At 47.5% G+C, this 20,017-nt stretch overlaps 1 protein-coding gene across 3 annotated transcripts in view; it reads left to right on the top strand.

Moving 5' to 3' along the window:
• The window catches only part of KSR2 (kinase suppressor of ras 2), a 438,490-nt gene that overhangs the window by 314,926 nt on the left and 103,547 nt on the right, over positions 1-20,017 (top strand). For all 3 annotated transcript variants that reach the window (XM_027566717.1, XM_027566715.1, XM_027566716.1), the window contains exons 6-7: positions 15,311-15,380; positions 18,414-18,497. In XM_027566717.1, the coding sequence (XP_027422518.1) occupies positions 15,311-15,380; positions 18,414-18,497 (154 nt within the window). The remainder of the gene's footprint in view (positions 1-15,310; positions 15,381-18,413; positions 18,498-20,017) is intronic.

Below are 20,017 nucleotides of genomic sequence, written 5' to 3'. Positions count from 1 at the left end.
GTATTCTTGCCACCTCTTCTTAATATCTTCTGGTTCTGTTAGGTCGATACCATTTCTGTCCTTTATCGAGCCCATCTTTGCATGAAATGTTCCATTGGTGTCTCTAATTTTCTTGAAGAGATCTCTAGTCTTTCCCATTCTGTTGTTTTCCTCTATTTCTTTGCATTGATCGCTGAGGAAGGCTTTCTTATCTCTTCGTGCTATTTTTGGAACTCTGCATTCAGATGCTTATATCTTTCCTTTTCTCCTTTGCTTTTCACTTCTCTTCTTTTCACAGCTATTTGTAAGGCCTCCCCAGACAGCCATTTTGCTTTTTTGCATTTCTTTTCCATGGGGATAGTCTTGATCCCTGTCTCCTGTACAATGTCATGAACCTCATTCCATAGTTCATCAGGCACTCTATCAGATCTAGGCCCTTAAATCTATTTCTCACTTCCACTGTATAATCATAAGGGATTTGATTTAGGTCATACCTGAATGGTCTAGTGGTTTTTCCCTACTTTCTTCAATTTAAGTCTGAATTTGGCAATAAGGAGTTCATGATCTGAGCCACAGTCAGCTCCTGGTCTTGTTTTTGTTGACTGTATAGAGCTTCTCCATCTTTGGCTGCAAAGAATATAATCAGTCTGATTTCAGTGTTGACCATCTGGTGATGTCCATGTGTAGTTAGAGGATGTTTAACAGCATTCCCCGGAGAAGGCAATGTCACCCCACTCCAGTACTCCTGCCTGGAAAATCCCATGGACGGAGGAGCCTGGAGGGCTGCAGTCCACAGGGTCGCTGAGGGTCAGACATGACTGAGCGACTTCACTTTCACTTTTCACTTTCATGCATTGGAGAAGGAAATGGCAACCCACTCCAGTGTTCTTGCCTGGAGAATCCCAGGAATGGGAGAGCCTGGTGGGCTGCCGTCTATAGGGTCGCACAGAGTCGGACACGACTGAAGTGACTTAGTAGCAGCAGCAGCAACAGCAGCAACAGCATTCCCGGTTTCTACCCACTAGGTGCCAGTTGCACCATCCCTCAGTTGTGACCTCCTAAATGTTTCCAGATACTTGAGAACCACTGCTTTAGGTTAATGTTCCTCCACTGCCCTCTGACCAATTAGGTGTTGTGCTAGATTCACTCTTGAAAGATCAACTTCCTTAGCTCCAAGTTTTTGGGGTGGGGGTTCTCTGTCCACCCCAGTATTGACAATACTTTGCTGATAAACTGTGACCCTGTTGGAGCAGAGGTCTCCTATCTCCATGGCCTCACCTTCAGGGCCGTGCATCAGGACCAGTATCTGATGTCACATCTCCATCACCTCAGCCCCATTTAGAGATGCTTTGGCATGTCGGCGCCCCATCTTGACCTTGGAATATGCTCTGTCACAAGCCTGTCTCCACCGTGTCTGCAAACTGCAGACAGTGTGACACCTCTTTGGACATCACTTTGAGCATCACAGAACTGAGAGGGGGAGCAAATCTATCGCCTAAAGTTCAGACCCAAAGATGCCTGGTGTCTTGGATTTCTTAAAGTCAGACTGGGGTCTCTCCTAGCAAGCTTACCTGGTCTGTCCCCACTGAGCCCACTAAGGCAGTAAATTCCACAAAATGACTCCATGTGGGGAACTTCTCAGCAGCCCTTTATTCTATGGATAATTAACTTCGGCCGAACACTGACTACTGGGTGACTGCATAATTTAAAAAAAAAAAAAGTGCCAGTGTTCCATGGGGGAAGAATTTCATCTCAGGCAACTCTGAACGGCTCTGATTTAAGATCCGTAAGTCCAGTTCAAGGCAATAAATATATAAGTAATTGATGATGTAGTGTGCAAGCAACTTAAGACCCATCCATCACACCCAGGCAAGCGAGGACTGTGGACACGCTCAGAGAACAGGATGATAGGAGGGGAATAAATGGTCAGAGGGACCTAGACAGTTCTGCTTTCCCCATAACTCACCACTGCTTCTCCAGACTCGTGGCCTCATTCCCAAAAGAGCTTCCTCCACCCCCTGGTTTTGTCTTCTTGGGCCAGAGAGAAGGGCCACTAAGGAAAAAGCAGACAAGAACCCGGGCTGCTCGACGGGGAGCCAGCCTGGTTGCATACCTACTCTGTACGAGGCACTTGCTTCATGTTCCAGTGCCTCGTTCCTAAGGAAAGCCCACAGGATGGGTTCCATCAGTCCTCTGCCTCAGAGCAAGAGGTCCAAAGAGCAGAGAACAAAAGCATCACAAAGGCAGAGTCAGGGGTTGGGACTCAGGTCTGCGCCTGTAATTAATGCCGTCTTGTCCCTCTGCCTCTCAGGCAAAAGAGTGGGCAAGGGCCCCTGGGTTGCCTGGATGGTGAACCATGCCATCCATGAACGTGTTCGTTGCCCATTTCTGGGTCCAGGTGTCAAGCCCAACTTGCAGATCCCAGGCTGTAGTCTGCACGTCCCCCCTGCCCCATGCCTGTCACTGATACTGCCTTTTCTGTGGCTCGGTTTCAACGTGAGGCCATTTATTAATACAACTGAAATTGATGGAGCACAGATCTGACTGTTTTCCTCCCTTCACAGGGACATTTGCAGTGATGGCAGCGTGGGGCCTCTGTCTGTCAACTCTTGTTTTGTCCTCGTTTAAGCCTAAACCGGGTGCAGTAAGCCAGCCTCTTCCAATTAGCATTTTCCTTGAGGTCAAGGAGAACGGCTCTGTATCTGTGTGGTCTGAGATGGCTCTGCATGGCTGGCGGGACCCCGAGCTCCTTCAGGTTTCCAGGCTGCCTCTCCTCTTGCTCGGGGCTCCTCTCCTAGGGAGGGTGCACAAGAAAACCCCCTCACTGACACTCTGCTGGTCTCTCCTCCTTTCTGAATATCTGAAGAGAGGCCACAGTGCTCATGAACAGGGCTCTGCAGTCCAGGAGTTTTAGGTTAAAATCCCAGAAGGACATATTCCATAGGTGACCTCTGAGCCTCCGATTTGCCATTTGAAAAATGGGATCATTAGTACCTACCTCACAGGGTAGATTTGTCTTTCGTTCTTTCACTCATTCTCTCATCAGTAAGTATTTGTGGGAATGCCACTTTGTCCCCATCCCTGTGCTGGCTGCTGGGGATACAGAAGGAAATGAAACAGGCATGTTATAAAGAATCAGTGTGCTAATATACATGGAACACTTAGGCCAATGATTCTCAAGCTTGCCTGTGAATTAGTAGGGTGTGAAGACCTTTTGAAATGTTCAAAGCCAGGCCATACATACCCCAGCATAATTAAATTGAGGATCAGCAAACTTTTAATTAAAGAGCCAGATAGTAAATATTTTAGGTTCTGAGGGCCATCAGGTTTCCATCATGGCTACTCAGCTCTGCCCTTACAGTGCAAAAGCAGCTGTAGACAGTGGACATGTTGATGTGCCAATAAAACTTTATTTACACAACAGGTTACAGGCCAGATTTGACCCTTGCGCTTTAGTTTGCTGACCCCTGAATTAAATCACAGTGCAGGGGAGGGATCCAGGCATCAGACAGTTCCAGGGTGCTGACAACTGGGGAACCACTGACTTGGGCAATGCCTGGGTCATGTTAGCTATTATAATTCCTAGGTTGTAGCTCAGAGAAGTCAAGTACCTTGCCCAGTTTGGGGGCAGAACCAGGACAATAACCCTGGTCTTTCTAACCCTGAACCCCATTCTTTTGATCATTTTGGTTTTCTGTTTTAAGCTCTTGGAGCTTCAGTGTCTTCACCTGTAAAATGGGACTGATACTAGACCTCCCTGACACAGTAGCTAAGAGACCTAAGTGTGAACACTGATGCACCTTGCAGGGAGGGACTCTATGGTGAGAGTCAGGAGGAGTTGAAAATGTTCCAGTGGATCTGGAAACCATGGGGCCCTGGACAGGCACATGGGAAGAGGTTTGAGTGAGGAAGCGGTGGGCTCTGTTTTTGAGCAGATGAGCTTCATTTGGTCAGCCACCCTAGCTGAGGTCCAAAGCCCCACCCAGAGCCTGAGAGCTGGGGCTAGAGCCATGGGTGGGTGGCCAGGGCCAAGTAGAGTGCCTGGCTTCCTGGGATCTCTCCCTGGTCCAGGTGCTCAAGTGCCCTGGAGAAGTGAAGCCTCCATTTGGAGGGATAGGCTGCTGGGTTATTTTTGCTGGAGTTAGCAAGAAAAACCCTTCACCTCTCTTTTAAGCCAAACTCTGAAGACATACAGGTGAGTAATTGGCAGCTCCTACTGTCCAGGATCTCACTGTCAAGTGGGTAGTCAGGATATCAGAGGTGTTAGCAGAGGCTCTCGTGCAACAAAGCAAGTGGCCTGGAGAAGTCAGCACAGGATGCTACAGGAGGGGCATGGCAGGGGTGTCTGACCCTGTGCATTCAGGGAGGGCTTCCTGGAGGAACCGTGCCTGTGTTGGATCTTGGAGAGAGTTGGCATGAGTTGGACTAAGAGAAGTAGGAAGGGAATAGAACATACAGAAGAATGTTCTAGGCAGAAAGACCAGTATCTTTGAAGGTAGGAGGTGCAGAACAGCAGATGCTGTTGCAAAACAGCCGTGCTGCCAGTGGCAGTTTTCAGGCCAGGACTGGCTCTCAGTGCTGTACTTCTGCTATCTCAGAGGCACTGGGCATTTCTTCCTCTTTGGTCTGGGATCAGTGTAGCCTTCCTCCTCACCTGACTTGTCTTGGTCTCTTGAGCAGACATGATGCCATAATAGAGGTCCTGTGATATACCAAGTCTGCCCTCAGGATTATATTTATGGGATCCACCACCTTCCCCCTCCAGAAGCACCACACATATTTCCTTGCATGCGTGCATGCTAAGTTGCTTCAGTCGTGTCTGACTCTGCAACCCTGAGTACTGTAGCCCGCCAGGCTCCTCTGTCCATGGGGTTCTCCAGGCAAGAACACTGGAGTGGGTTGCCATGCCCTCTTCCAGGGCATCTTCCCAACCCAGGGATCAAACCTGCATCTCCTATGTCTCCTGCATTGGCAGGCGAGTTCTTTATCACTTGCGCCACCTGGGAAGCCCACATATTTCCTTATTGATAATTAATTTCCTTAGTGCTTCATGAATAAACCACCGTGGACCCACTATCCTGATGAGATTCTTCTGGATTTCTAGATAATGTTTTATTCTCCCCTTTTTGCATTTTTTAAATCTTATTATATGAAGTGATTTTGACATTTCAAGGAGATGATCCCTCTCCTCTTTCTAGACCATAGGAGTAAAATGATATCAATGGGAAACCCAAGGGGAAGGTTTGGAGTAAGGATACAGGGAGAGAGAAGGAAGATGGGTTTTCTAATAGGTCTCATTTTTAGAATTGAGGGAAAATGGATAATTAGTACCACTCCCCCCAACTCCAATCTGTGTGGTGGTGTCTTATGGAATTAGAGGCCCATTGCTTCATTTTCTTGTCATATCCACCCCCTCATCAGCCCCCACTCCCCCCACACTGCCTACACACATCCTCAGCCTACTGTTAATGTCTTAGAATCTCCATCTATCATCCCCACAAGGAAGATAATTACTCATGTGGCACCCGGGTGTCCCATTGTTTGGTTACGAGGTTAAAAATCCCTGATACACTTAATAAATTCAACAGTGAGCACATTATAAAATGTAATTAAATGCCTCAGCCATCTTCACTTTCTTTACTGGCAATGAAATTTAATTGAGGCCACGTGAGGGGGCTGAGATAAATCACGGGTGATGACTCCACGTTTCACGTGTCTACTGGGAGAGGGTGTGATGTTATCCGCTGTCTATGCATGTAATTTATGGGCAGTTCAGGGGATCCCAGCTCAGCAGTTACCTGCCAGGACTCAGACGCGAGGTGGTGATGGTCTTTAAAAAGGGGAACATGATTCTGAAGTGGGGGGTGTTACAATACATACATTCTAGTTTTCCCACTAGATCCTGAAGGTAATTCCAGTTTGGTTTCACCATTTAAAAATTTTTTTTTACCTAGGTCGTGGGCCAGGAGGGACAGGTGACAGAGGACAGCTTGGATTCTAACTCCTTGTGCTAGCATGGCCTTTCCTCTGCACTCTTCTGCCTCTCGCCCCACACATCAGTCCTCTCTGCACTCGCCTTGCTTAGTCCTCACTGCCCACCCGTCCCACCAAGGTAGGCTTTCACCTGAGACACCCCCAGGAGACCACTTCATCTCTTCCCCTTGGCCGCGACCAGCACCGCCACCTCTCCCACGATAACTTGCACGTCCTCAGGGTCTTCTCTCTGCTTTGATGAAGTGACAACCGGATAATCGTATTAATTAACCCAGACAGAAGCAGTGAGAGGAGAGGGTTAATTCCCGCCCCCCCTCTGTCTCCATGAGCTGACATAGATTTCAGCAGTGGCATGTAATCAGAGACATTGCCTCATCACAGATTATTCTACCAGGAGACAGTGAGAGCTGGAAAGAAAACAGGCATGGGGTGAGACTGGGATAGGTTAGAATCTTGGCTGGACCGCTTATTGGTCCTACTCTGTCTGGCTCTTCTCTTCTGTAAAATAGGCATGGAAACAACACACCCTATGCCGTGTTAGGATTAGGTAAGCAGAGGGGTGACGCCCTGTGGGTCATGAACACTTCGGCTTGGAGAATGCACACCATTTGTCCAAGAATTCCCACCATGTAAATGGCTGAAGTGGGTCTACAAACCCTAGCCTTCTGGCTTCAAAGAAAAAAAAAAAACTTTCACAATGTATACGTATGTCAAACCATCACATTATATACTTTAAATATCTTACAATTTTGTTAATTATACCTCAGTAAAGGTAGAAAAGTACTTTCCCACTAATCAGCCAAGGAATGAATTACACAGCTCTTAATCAGGGTTTGACATACTTTTTCAATAAAGGGCCAGGTAATAATTAGCTTTTGATTTTGTGGACTGCATTGCCCCTGTCTAAATTACTCAAACTCTGCTGTTATAATGCAGAATCAGTCATGATGTGTAAATGAGTGGACGTGGCTGTGTGCCAATCAAACTTTATTTATAAAAGCAGGAGATGGGCCAGTCTTGGCCTGAGGGTCATAGTTTGCCAACCTCTGTTCTAAATCATGGTCCTTGGAGAGCCTTGTCAGGTTCTAACTGGTGTGTTAATTCTAGAGGCAGAGTGATGATGACAATGACAAGAACAAGAATGACAATAATATGTCAGGCACTCAGCTGAGCTCTGTTCCAGTTGTATTGCCCGCTTCATCCTCCTAGGAGGGGGATAGTGTGACCCCCCCCCGCTTTTTTTTTTTTGGCTGGAGACAAGGAAAGACACCTTTCACAGAGGTGAAAATGCCCAAGGTCTCATAGCTGGGAAGTGGCAGAGCTGATGGGTGAACACAGGTCTGCTCACTTCAAAGTCCCACACTCTCCCGGGCAGCTTGATAACCTGGAGGCCCTTCCCATTCAGAAATGAAGTCTGCTGCCCTGTCTCCAGAATAGGTCTACACTCAGAGCCTTGTCGGTGGCTTGAACCCCATATACATGCAGGTTGGTTTACCCTATACCTCCAACCCCACAGTTTTCCTATTTCTAGGCTGGTGGCTTCACCATTGCCCTTTGTTTTGCCCCGATGCCATGTGGGCCCCTAAGAATCTCCTCTGAAGGGTCTCTGCCTTTAAGAGTGAGCAGCACAACCTTTGCCCACACCAAGCATCTCTTTATCACTGTCCGTCCCTCTGCCTTATTGCTTCCCTGCAAGACCCAGGACCCAGGTTCGCTTTCATCTACATACTCACCAGTGCTAAGTGGTTCCCCGGTCACCTCCATAGCAATCATGAGCCCCCAGATGATGAAATTCTCATCTTGAGAAGTGGCTTGTAGTTGTCACAGGGAGAAAATTCTGTCCATCTACGCCAAGAAACTCAATTTGGCCCTGAAGCACCATGGAGCTGTAACCTTTAGAGATAGCACAGAATGAAAAGACTCTTGGATGTGATGTTTTGAATTGGATATTAAAGCAAATAGAGTTGTTCGCCGCTATGTGAATAATACTGTGAACAGCTTTAGTCAAGGATTGGTTGGCACCTTGGATGAATCAGTGGGATTTTAGCTGGTGGCTTGAACGCTCTAAGTTTTATTAGTTTCAGGAGCCTAAAGAATTTGCTACTCGATTTGAGTGCAGCACCATTGTTAAGTTCTCAGTCTGTCCTGTCCCTGGGCTGGAAGCTGAAGGGCAGCTGGACCTTCCATTTCATTTGTGGCATTTCTGAGGATGAAGCCTGGCGTTGGGCTGTCCTGGATGAAACCCCAGCTCTCCCGCCTAAAAAGGAGTTAGGAGATCAGATGAAATAATACATCTAAGCATTTAATCTGAGTCCAGCCATATAGTATATACTCAATAAATGTTAGCTGTTATTATTAATAGTATTGTGTGCTCAGAAGTCTTTATCTCCATGGAAACATTTAAGGTTAGCATAGCTTCTCTTCTAGCCAACAGAGTTTAGGGACTAGACTGCAGTAGATGGTTTCTTGTGGTCCTGTCCAACTCGAGGATGCACAATTTGAACAATAATTTTTACACTTGTCTCAGGAGACATAGCACAGGAAGGCAGGATGGTGTGGGGGTGAAAAGCAAGGCTTTGGTTTTTATAGGAAACTGAAGTCAACTCTCAAGTGCACCAAATACTAGCAGTAAGACGTTGAACAATTAATTATCCTCATTTTCCTTATCTCTGAACTAGGGATACAACCTCGTGGGGTTGTCAGGATTCAATGAAGAAACAGCTCCAAGAGGTGAATCCTTATTTGGGATACGTACAAGAAATAAGACCGTGCCTTGCTCCCGTGCCAGCCAGTGGACTGATTACGCAGGGATATGGGTTTATTTTTTAAATCTGTATTTATTTGTTTGTTTCACTTTGGGCTGTATCGTGCCCGCAGGGGGATCTTAGTTCCCTGACCAGGGACAGAACCCAAGTCCCCTGCAGTGGACGCTCACAGTCTTTAACCACTGGGCCACCAGGGAAGTCCCTGCGGTATGGTTGTTTTTTTTTCAACTGGGGGCTGCAGGTGAGATCATGACATGACAGCTCAAATGGGAAAAGCCTGGCCCGGGAGATGAATGGCCTTGTAAGGGTCAGGGCTCATATTTTGGACCCCAGCAGGGGTGGGGAGTTAGTGGTTGGGGTGAGGGTGGGACCCTCCTGTTCTTGTCAAAGCCTGGCAGGCTGTTCTTCACTCGGCCGCCAGAGGGAGCGCTTATATGTACAAGACCCCACACAGCATCCCACTCTGTTCTAAGACACTTGTTCAGTCGCTCAGTCATGTCCGACTCTGTGAGACCCCATGGACTGCAGCATGCCAGGCCTCTCTGTCCCTCACCATCTCCTGAAATTTGCTCAAGTTCATGTCCATTCCATCGGTGATGCCAGCCATCCATCTCATCCTCTGACACCCTCTTCTCCTTCTGCCCTCAGTCTTTCCCAGCATCAGGGACTTTTCCAATGAGTACTAGACGGTTCCCATTGCTTTAACACAAACCCCAAAGTCCTGTTTTATTTCATTCATCACATATATCACATTATGTCTCCCCCTGTAGACTCTTAACTCTCCTGTTTACCATACCCACCCCCAATTCCATTCCTGGCACTTTCAGTGATCTATCAGTTTCCTGTGGCTGCTGTAACACATTCACAAAGCTCAGTGGCTTACAAAAACATAAATGTATCATTGCATAGTTCTGGAGGTCAGAAGCCCAGGACCGGTCTCGGTGCTAAAGGGAAGGAGTTTGCTGGGCTGTTGCTTCTGGAGAAGCTGCTCTTTTGCCTTTTCTGGCTTCCAGAGGCCACTGCATCCCTTGGCACTTGGCCCCTATCCATCCTCAGAGCCAGCAGATCTCCACATCCCCACATCTCCTTCTCTGACTCTGACCCTCCTGCCTCCCTCTTTCACCTGATTATATCAGGCCCACCTGGCTAGTCCAGAGTAATCTCCCATCTCAAGATCCTTAACTTAATCACACTGACAAAGTCTCTTTTTCCTGTTAGGTCACAGGATGTGGACATCTCTGGGGGTGGTTCAGTTCAGTTCAGTCACTCAGTCGTGTCTGACCCTTTGCAACCCCATGAACCGCAGCATGCCAGGCCTCCCTGTCCATTACCAACTCCCGGGGTCCACCCAAACCCATGTCCATTGAGTCAGTGATGCCATCCAACCATCTCATCCTCTGTCGTCCCTTTCTCCTCCTGCCCTCAATCTTTCCCAGCATCAGGGTCTTTTCCAATCAGTCAGCTCTTCACATCAGGTGGCCAAAGTATTGGAGTTTCAGCTTCAACATCAGTCCTTCCAATGAACACCCAGGACTGATCTCCTTTAGGATGGACTGGTTGGATCTCCTTGCAGTCCAAGGGAATCTCAAGAATCTTCTCCATCACCACAATTCAAAAGCATCAATTCTTCGGCGCTCAGCTTTCTTTATAGTCCAACTCTCACATCCATACATGACCACTGGGAAAACCATAGCCTTGACTAGATGGGCCTTTGTTGACAAAGTAATGTCTCTGCTTTTGAATATGCTGTCTGGGTTGGTCATAACTTGGAGGGTGGGCAAATTCAACAAAATATTTATTGAGTAACTGCATGAATGATAGTCGGAATACACAGCACACTATGGCATCACTTTCCAAGCCTCTGTGGCCTTTTTGAACCGGCTGGTTCTCATCTTCCCTTTACTCTTCTCAGAAGTAGGAAGCATGGACAGTTACAGGGTGGGTGAACTCTGTGTATCTGGAAGGCGATCTGGAATGGAAGCATCCAGTTTGTTCCTGTCTGTGGTTCAAATCCCAGTTCAGAGACTTTTAAACTATAGACAGTTGCTTACTGCTTCTACGTCTCAGTGTTCCCATCTGTGAAGTAGGGATGAATTGGCTGTTGTTTATTGAGCCTCAGCTAGGTAACCTGAATTAAAAAACACATGCTGTGTGACCTTGGACAAATGGCATCACTTCTTGATTTCCTCGTTGGTGAAGTGGCACCGACGGTAACAGCTGATGCATCACATGTGCTCATGCATGCGGTGTGTGGATAAAATGAGATCATATATGTGAAGGGCTCATTTGACAATAGTGCTTCGTGCGTGGTAACACTCAACACAAAGCATATTTATTGTTTTTCTTATTTCTCATTTTAAAAAGTTCTTATCATTATTCTTATTTCTCTCCTCCTCTTCTTTTTCATCCCTTTCTTTTGCTTTATCATCAGCCATTAAAAAAATTTTTTTAATCACTCCAACTGTTAATCTTTTTTTTAAAAAAATGTGTTTATTTATTTATTTGGTCTCACCGAGCGGCATTTGGGATCTTAGTTCCCTGACCAGGAATCAAACCCACGCCCCCTGCAGTGGAAGCGTGGAGTCTTAACCCTTGGGCCTCCAGAGAAGTTTCTCACCACCCATCTTCACGTGTTGTCTCTGTGATAAATGTTTTTAAGCGTGCTGTCCATGCCTGACTCCTCCATTAGCCTGAGTTCAAATTCACCAGGTCAGAGCCTGAGTTTTTAATTTTAAAGCTTTACCTACTGTGATGATTTTATTAATATTGGTTCCTTCTATCATGGATCCTGTTTGTCTGTCTGGCTACCAAGGTGTCAAAGACCAAGCCTCCTGGTTTCTCCCCTTCTCTACAGAGGCCACTTCCGAGAGGGCATCAACAGTGAGACCTAAAGGAGGGAAGAGGAGTCCTCCTTCTCTCCAACCCTCTCCCTTTCCATGCCCCGTGAATGAAAATAACTGGGAAGAAGTGTCTGTTTTCCTGTTATCCTGCCCCTGGAACGGAACGCACCAGGGATGGTCACAATTCTGCCTCTGTGTCTGCCTGACTTGTTATCAGAAAATGAGAGTAGAAAGCTTTTGTTCAGCTATGGAGACATCTTAATAGGCACTTTGATTGTTAAACAGAAGTTTCTATATCAGTTTAATTGCTCTAAATGCTGTTTGCCTTCTCTGTTATGATAAGGCCTGAATTTTCATAGATTTTCCTTTTAAACAGTTTTCCTTTGCTTTAAGGCTTGCATTGGCAAGTTTAATGAAATCCAAATGAAGAAAGTAAAGAGAAGATCTCAGAATTCAGATCTGCACACCCACGGATGAAGCCGTGTGGAGGTTATTATTGCTTGAGACTAATGATGTCGCAGCCATTGAATGTAATTGACGGAATTCACCCCTTCAACCAGATATTGAGAAATGAAACCAAACTACTAAACTTAATTACATCTACTTTTCTGAGAAGGTGCTGTAATTGAGAATAACAGAATAACTAGGATACGAATCCAACGGTGGGATGTGCTTATAATAAAAGAGGATTTGTTCTCTACCGAGTTGAGCTTCACAAGTATCATCTCGAGATGTTGGGGGGCGGGACGGGGGTGGGGAGACGGCCAGAGAAGTGAAAAACATCTTGATGAGGGTTTCTTAACCTTGGCACCATTGCCACTTGGGTATGGTTAGTTCTTTGATGCAGGGGTCTGTCTTGTGTATTATAGGATGTTGAGCAGCGTCCCTGGTCTCTACCTAGTTAGATGCCAGTGCCCCACCACCACCTCCTCCACTCTGGTTATTTGGCAATATCTCCAGACAATGCCAAATGTTCCCTTAAGGCAAAACCTCCCTGACTGGGGCTTTTGGAAGGCTCATAAACACTTGCAGAGTTTCTCCTTGAGGATCTACCAGGGCCCGGCTGTGTGACCTTCAGCAAGTCACTGCAGCTTTCTGAGCTCCTGTCTCTTCCTTTGTGCTGTGGGAATAATGAGAACACCGACTGCACAGAGGCATAGCTTCTGGGTGTAAGCTGCACAGAATAGTGCCTACCACATATGGAGTACTCAGTCTACTCACTCCTTCTGTGATACTAGTCTCAGATTCAGCAAACATGTATTACATGCTTGCTTCGTCCACGATGCTGTGCTGTGAGACAGTGATGCAGAGCTGGAGGTGTGTCCTTGTCCTTGCAGGAGCGGCAGAAGTGTGCAGACTTGTTGGCACTGCCTTGTTCTCCACCCGTGGCAGAGTGCAGAAGGGAATGGCAGCCCCCTCCAGTATTCTTGCCTGGAGAATCCCAGGGACAGAGGAGCCTGGTGGCTATACAGTCCATGGGGTCGCAAAGAGTCGGACACAGCTTAGTGACTAAACAAGGACAAAATGGCAGACATTGCTGATCAATCCCAATGCTCTCTCCTCTTAAGCCTCAGAATCCTTCTGAATACACCTTTCTAGACAGCCGCTACTAATGTCCCATGAGATGAAACCTCTTTGGTGCTGGTACTAATAATTTTGTGGATTCCCCATGAGGAGACTGTGTATCTGAGCTAGTGTACTAGCTTCCACTCCAGCACGGTCATTCCGCCTCCCATTCCTGGCCGGGAGAAACCATTGTAAGGAGTTAGCAGGTCGCATCCTTCCTCCGAAATCTGACTTCAGTCCCCCGCTCTCTTTCCTTTAAAATTATCTTTCTTTCTTGTTTTTTGTTTGTTTCTCCCACAAGTTGAAACAAGTTATAAAATGGGCTTGGGTTTGATGACGTTTAGTTTTTAGTTAACCTGGAGGAGATTCCACTGGCTATGATTCTGACTGATACATCATGCTGTCTCTCTTCTAGGTTTTCTCTGCCCTTTGGGACTTACAGAATCATTTGCTCTCCCAGAAATGGTCCCAGCTTTACAAGGGCGGAATTGGGGTTTCTGGAAACAGCTTTCAGATGGCTGTCGACAGTGTCATTAGACAAAAGGGAGGCGTGAATGGGTTGGGGTTAAACGCTCCCTGATGGGTTCAGACATGCCCAGCTCCCCGATGAGCATGCCACTCCATAACAATTGCTGTGAAAAATGAGGCGTGCATTCGCAGCTCTGAGGACGGGGCACCGACTCCATCCATCTGGCCTGAGAAATGAGAGCTGGCGTGTGGGTCAGCCACTTCCTTCTTCTCTCCCCTAACTGGTAGAGGCTTCACAGAAAGCACCAGTTCATTTCTGCTGTTGTTTCACACTTCCCTGGGGCCTGTGAGGTCTGTGAGGAGGGTGATGCAGGCACCCAGGCACTGGAGTGAAGGTGGGGGCTGGTGCTCAGAGGCAGTGGAAGGAGTCCTGGAACTCAGTGGTGGAGTGCTGGTGTGGGTCACTGGGACGTAGCCCAAGGCATGAAAGAAAAGACCTGATGAGAAAAGGCACCCAGTCTAAAGTCCATGTGATTTATTGCTTCCTCCTCATTCCCATTTATCCATCAGATTATCCATCCATCTAGCTGTCTGTCCATCCATCCTTCCATCCACTCACCTACCAGTTCATCCTTCCATCCATCCATCCACTCACCCACCTACCAGTTCATCCATCCATCCATCCATCCATCCTTCCTTCCATCCACTCACCTACCAATTCATTGATCCACCTACCCATCTGTCCACATTGCAGCTCATCTGTCCATCTACCCACCTATCCAACCATGCATCCACCCAGCTATCCAAACATCCATCCATCCATCCACCTACCAGTCCATTTACCCATCTTCCCATCTGTCCACCCATCCAACCACTTATCCACCTATCTATCCAAACATTCATCTATCCATCTATCAGCCCACCTACCAATCCATCTGCCAATTCATCTATCCATCCATATACCCACTCATCCATCCATTCATCCATCCATCACTTATTCTAGTGTGAATTTAAGGTGGTGCATGGTTAGACATATTCTAAACAGTTACTTATACAGAATGTGATATTGGTTTTCCATATAGAGTTTACTTTGAGAAGAAATGTGTTTAAACAAACAAATAAGTCAACTTAATTAAGTTGTACAAGGGCATACAAAAACTAGGAGAGTGGTAGTTGTATGACCAGCATTGGAATCTGCCAAGTCAGAGCCTTGCAAGCACAGGCATGTGTTCTAGGTCCCTTAAGCCCGGACTCAGCTGGTGTGCCATCTACAAGGTGTGAGGACCTTGAGCACATGACTTCCTGTCTCCAGGCCTCAGCTTCCTCATCTGTGAGGATGGGATGCTCACAGTCTCTAACTTTGTTTTGAGGATGTCATGAAGTCAGGCATGTGAGTCACGTGGCACACACCTGGCTCACAGTAAGTGCTTGCTGATGGGAGCCAGGCTCAGTTTTATTCTCCCTTGGCTGCTTTCTTTCCAGGCACTGACTGGAAGCCTCATTCCGGGGACCTTGCTTGAGTCAAGATAATAGAAGCTAAACCAGTTTTCCACTTCGCTTTGGTTTAGCAAGTGATGGTGGCCAGTGCCCTTCCTGAGGCCAGCAAGCCTGCCTCTTCCTTCCAGGGCTTGGTGAGAGCCCACCCCCACTTCCAGTTCTCTGTGTAACCGGACCTTCTTGTGTCTTCTCTCCCTGCAGACACACTGTCAGTGCCGCGCTGGTCCCCACAGATCCCTCGCAGAGACCTCGGCAACTCCATCAAGCACAGGTAGGCCGGGTTCCTGAGTGCATGGGTGGCTCTCTCCCAGCGTGTGAGGGCTGGGGGCTCTGGCCCCGGGGTGGGGAAAGCTCGGCAGAGTGTTCTGCCCCAGTTCCTGGATGGCCCTGCTCTTCCCTTCTGTCCTCTGCCAGGTTGAACCTTGATGTGGCAGGGCATTGAAATGCCTGCTTCTTTTTCACCTGGCTCTTACAAAGTTAACACCTAGTGGTTAAAAGCCAGGGCTTTGAAGTCAGACTGATCTGTATTCCATTCCCAGCTAGTAAAGTTTTGCAACCTTGAAGAAGTTACTTAACCTCGCTGAGGATCAATTTTCTCATCAGATAATTCTGCCTACTCAGGGTGGTCATGAAGATTAAGTGAGATAATGTATTGAAGTGCTAAGCGAAGGGCCTGGCATGTAATAACCACTCAGTATTGAGACAAATGCTTGTCCTAATTTTGAGTCTTTGTACCCAGAAGACAAGATTGCAGAGATGCTCACTTTCTGTCAGTCCAGAGCTCCAGCTCTGTTTGGTGCAGGGTTCAGCCTCTCCAGGAGTGCACTTGCCCTTTTCAGGAGGGAGATTTCTGTCCACTAAGTCACCCATTACATGAAGTTAACTTTTCACTTTTTATTGTGTTATCCTCACAATCTGTTCACAAACTCAGTGGGGTAAGTAGCACAAGTGTGGTCACATCCATTTGACAGATAGGGAGACTGAGGCCCTAAATAATTAAGTCATGAATCAACAAGCTAACTAACCTCAGAACTTTGTGTTCTTTTGACACCACTGCTGAGAGTTTTCTGTGCACTGAGGCCTCTGTGACCAGCAGAGTTCACTCATTCATGGTTTTTTTCTCTAGTATTTATAGAGAATATCTGAACCAGGGCTGCAACGCTGAGCACCACGGAAGGCTTTCAGCCTTGGGGAGCTCGCAGTCTAGTGGAGGGATAGACATTTAACAGACCATGACAGTACAGAGGGGATCGGGGCTATAAGAGATGGGCAATACCAGGGGCAGACACCTAAGGGTATCCTGGGGTGAGGCAGGAGTGGGCACAATCTCTCAGAATGTCATCTCGTCAACAGTTTTTGAAAGAAATGTGTTGACAGGATAGTTGCTAAGACTCAAATGAGAAAACGGTGAAGGAAGCCTTGAGAAATACATGATAGACACATCAATAGTCAGGCAGTGAGATGCAGAGAGAAAGACGTCAAAAAGAAGGGCCCGGTTTTGTTTTCTTACATTCTGTTCCCTGACATAAGCTCCACCCCTGGACTGGCCACACCCCAAGATCAGCTCCACCCTGGGATTGGCCACACCCCTAGCTCAGCTCCACCCCTGGGTTGGCCACACTCCAGCTCAGCTCCACCTCTGGATTGGTCACACCCCTAGCTCAGCTTTACGCCCTGACTTGGCTCCACCCCAATTGGCCTCACTGTGGCTGAACCAAGACGCCAGACTCTAGCATCCTAAGGTTAGACCTGGTGGTACCTCAGATTCAAATGCTGATGCCAAGAGGAGGAAAATCATCTGGTGATTTTGGGCAACAGGAACACCTTCTTAGAAGAGCTAGCACTTAGGATTCCCTGTTACTGTCCAGTCTCACCCTGTGTTTCTCCCCGGCTCCATGCCAGGACAGAGAGACCTGCACTCATCCCAGCCTTCGTGAAAAAATGAAATTAAAATCGCATACCATCCCCTGTCCTCAGAGTCACCTCAGTCACATCTTGGGAAGAGGGATTGCTGATCCCAAGGATGAGAGAGGGCTGGAAAAAAGGAATTCCCATCTGCCACTCATACTCTTGATTCCCACACTGCTGGCTAGTGGGTGGAACATGAGCCCATTTGCCATTCCCCAAAGCTGCAAAATCCTGCAAAAATAGATCCTGCCAAACTCACTGGCCCTACTGAAGGGGCAGAATGGGACTTAACCAACCCCCAGTCCAAAACTGGAAAGGGAGTTTTCTTGGCCACAAGAGTCTGTATTCAGAATATTGCTATTTGTTTATACATGGAGGCTTCGGGCTGCAGCTCATTCTGTTTGGAAAGTGACTGACCCAAATCAGGCAAGATGGTACAGCAGAGGGATGCAGGCTTGCCCTCAAAATTTTCAAGCAGCAAAGTTACATAATCACTTCCAATTTTCATTTTGACACTGTGAGGCAGTGGAGATTAGATACAACTCCTGCTGGAGGTGACAAAAATTGGAAATGAAAATTAACTCTGACCTGACAACCTTCAGTACTTTTCTTGGGCCCAGCCCTGCTGCTGCCTGGTATCTCTGTGTGAGGAAAGCACCCTGGCAACATCAGGGAACCTCGGAAGTTAATGCACCTCTGTTCCCGCTAGTTCTTAACTGAATATCAGAAACCTCCAAACTGCCTTCTGTTTGCAACACGTGGTAGTGGCTAGGGAGGGAGGTGAGCTGATGGTCCGAAAAGGCTTTCCCTTTAGAGGCCTCTTCTCTGCTACTAAAGTTTGGGGGTCTCCACTTTTTGGGGAGATTCCCTCTTGAAGCTCCCTAACCAAGGGATGTAAATAGCAGTGATGGGGAAGGCTCAGCTCAGTGATAGGAAACAGACTCCCAGGGAAACCGCACTTTGCTTTGTGGTTCTCTGAGGACAGTCACAGTCCCATCCATCTGTCCTGGAACTGAAATTGGCACATAGTAGGCCTCCAGGCATGTTTGTTGAATGACCGAATGACTGTTTTGAATGTCATAATATAGTAATAATATAGTCACAACCCCATGCAGTGACCGCTTTCTGTCTACCAGGCCCTGTGTGAAGCCCTTGACATGTGTAACCTTGTCTAATCCTCCAAACAACCTCTGAGGTCAATAGTGTTATTATGCCCACTTTCCAGATGAAAAGACCAAAGCTCCAGTGGTTTAAGCAGTTTGATTAAGTCACCTAGTTTGGAAGAAGTGGGGCTGGAATCAAGGGCCCATTGCTTTTCCTTCCAGTGGTCATCCTTCTAGAGCTAGGTCAGTCACCATCACCTTGGCCTTGAACACTTTCTCTCTCTTCCTCACAGGTTTTCCACCAAGTACTGGATGTCTCAGACGTGCACAGTCTGTGGGAAAGGAATGCTTTTTGGCCTCAAGTGTAAAAATTGCAAGTAAGTGGCTGTTCCCACAAACGCCTTTTCATAGTGCCTAATGTCAGGCTGGAGCCGGCCTGGGCTCTGAAATGGCTTAGGGGGTTTTGTTCCTTGGCTCTCAGGAGAGCTTCTTGCTCTGTTTTTGGAAATATGCCCTAAAAGAACACCTGCACTTGGGGAAGGGGTCAGGAGAGTGCTTGTGAGTAAGAACTGGAGCTCATGGTCTATGCTGGAAACTCAGAGTACTGTCTGCAGAGTACAGAGAGAACCTGCATTTCCACAGGCTCTGCAATCAGGGGTTGCCAAACTGTTTCTCTGGTCGACCAGAGAGTAAATATTTTAGGCTTTGTGGCCCACAGGGTCCCTCAGCTCTGCTGTGTTGTTCAAAAGCAGCCATAGACAATATATAAACAAATAAGCACGACAGATTTATCTATTCCAGTAAAGCCCTTTGTACAAAGACAGCCCATGGCTGGTTTTGGCCCCTCAGCCATGGTTTGCCAATCCCTGAATTCAACTTTGCAAAGGGCTTTTGCCCTTAATTTTTTTCTCCTCATGGTGTCTCTCCAAGTGGGAGTGGTTCTGATTCTTCCCATTTTACAAATGTGAAAGCTGAGTTAAAGCTAGGATAAGCCTGAGGTCACACAGCTGAGAGGTGGCAGTCAAGACTTGAACCCTGTCCCACAAACTCTTGTTCTTTCTGTGGCATCATGTTGGTCTCGAGTTCTGGCGAGAAGACCAGACCACTCAAGCCCCCACCTCCCCCTGCTTCCACGTACCCACCCCAGGTCGCGTCTGGCAACGGGATGCAGGAGGGACTGTGGCGCCCAACGTAGGCCTTGGAGTCAGACTGAGATAGGTTTTTACATCTTGGTCCTGCCACTGTTTAGCTCAGTGACCTTGGGCGAGTTGCCTCACATTTCTGTTGTTAGGATTTTCATCTGCACCAAAGAAATGATCATCACACCTGCCTGATGTGGCAGTGAGCATTGAATAAATCAACACCAAAGGACATAGCCCAGGGCCAGGCTTTCTGTCAAAGGTCACAAATGCCTTTCTGTTTGGTCTTCTTCTTCCCTCCTGTAAACTTGTACTAAATACCTGCTCTGGTCTGTAAAATATGAACGTTCAACTATATCAAGGGTTACAAATGAGTATGCATCTGATCGCTTTATAGGGGCCACTAAGTTGAAAAGTAGGACTCCTCCAGCCTCCTCCTTCTTTCTCCTCCAGCCTCCCTCTTCCTTGTCCAGCCCAGGTTGGGAACTGATTCAAGTTGCATCAGGCCTCCCCACATCGCTGCCCCATGAAGGAGTTCTTACTCTCCCTGCAGCCTGGATGTCTCAGTGATAAGGCAAGGCTGAGCCCCCTTCCCTCCTGGAGTTGTGGGGAGGATTAATTAGTTCCAACTTCTAAGGAACCTTAAACTCCATGGCACACGGGGACGGGGTGGGGGCAGTAGCTACCAGGTGTTAGTGTCTGGAGGCCCACGTCCCCACCTTGGCCCCAGGTGAGTCCCCAGGACGGCGGCCTCTCCT

The sequence above is a fragment of the Bos indicus x Bos taurus genome, chromosome 17 (assembly GCF_003369695.1).
Source record: "Bos indicus x Bos taurus breed Angus x Brahman F1 hybrid chromosome 17, Bos_hybrid_MaternalHap_v2.0, whole genome shotgun sequence".
Taxonomy (NCBI): Eukaryota; Metazoa; Chordata; class Mammalia; order Artiodactyla; family Bovidae; genus Bos; species Bos indicus x Bos taurus.
This window is presented reverse-complemented; position numbering and strand designations above follow the sequence as displayed.